Below are 816 nucleotides of genomic sequence, written 5' to 3'. Positions count from 1 at the left end.
GTAGAATTAGCCAAGTACAACAGGTTCTGGTGATCAGTCCTGATGGTAAACGGCGCAGCGCAAAAGTAATCCTGCCACCTCTCTACGAAGAACCTTACCGCATACAACTCCCTTTCTCGTGTATCCCACCGCTGTTGACACTCGTCCAACTTCTTGCTACCAAACTCGATCGGAACACACCCTCGGGCCTGCTTCTGCTCTAGCATGGCGCCTATCGCCCGATCACTGGCGTCCGTCGTTAGCACGAACTCTCCAATGTCTGCCGGCGCGGCTAGCAACACACACTCGGCCACCGATTTCTTGACACTCTGGAACTCCTCCTCTCGTGCCTCACTCCAAACAAACTCAGTCTTCTTTTTGAGCAAGTCAGTCATGTTAGCAACTCTACTCGCGAACTGTGGAATATGCCTCTTGAGGTAAGTCACAGAACCCAAGAACGACCTCAGTTCTCTTACGTTACCTTCCACTCTCATCAGGTCCGCCACCTTCTTCGGGTCCGGCTTGATGCCTTCTTCGCTTACAATGAACCCTAACAGCTTCGCTTCCCGCTTCACGTATTCACCCTTCTTCAGCTTAAGAAACAAACCTTCCTCGCAGCACCTCCCGAGCACCTCGTCCAGACGCTCAAACAACGTATCCAAATCATCAGCGTACACGACAATATCGTCAATGTACACGTTGACATTGTTCCCTATGAGACCTTCAAAGACGCGGTCCATCACCTGCTGAAACAGGATCGGCGAGTTCTTAACACCAAACGGAATCACAGTGTATTCGAATGTGCCCCTATGCGACACAAACGCAGTAAACTGTCGG

The 816-nt window shown here is 51.1% G+C and overlaps 1 protein-coding gene across 1 annotated transcript; it reads right to left on the bottom strand.

Moving 5' to 3' along the window:
• Positions 1-33: 33 nt before the first annotated feature.
• On the bottom strand, positions 34-719 carry GNI_241020 (putative polyprotein; the record flags this gene model as incomplete). Its single annotated transcript, XM_011136469.1, has 2 exons — positions 34-39; positions 99-719. 2 exons carry the CDS (start codon positions 717-719, stop codon positions 34-36), a joined length of 627 nt encoding a protein of 208 aa, XP_011134771.1.
• Between the last annotated feature and the right edge of the window lie 97 nt (positions 720-816).

The sequence above is a fragment of the Gregarina niphandrodes genome (genome assembly GCF_000223845.1).
Source record: "Gregarina niphandrodes unplaced genomic scaffold scaffold00912, whole genome shotgun sequence".
NCBI lineage: Eukaryota > Apicomplexa > Conoidasida > Eugregarinorida > Gregarinidae > Gregarina > Gregarina niphandrodes.
The sequence above is the reverse complement of the archived record's forward strand: the minus strand, read 5'-3'. Positions and strand labels throughout refer to the sequence as shown.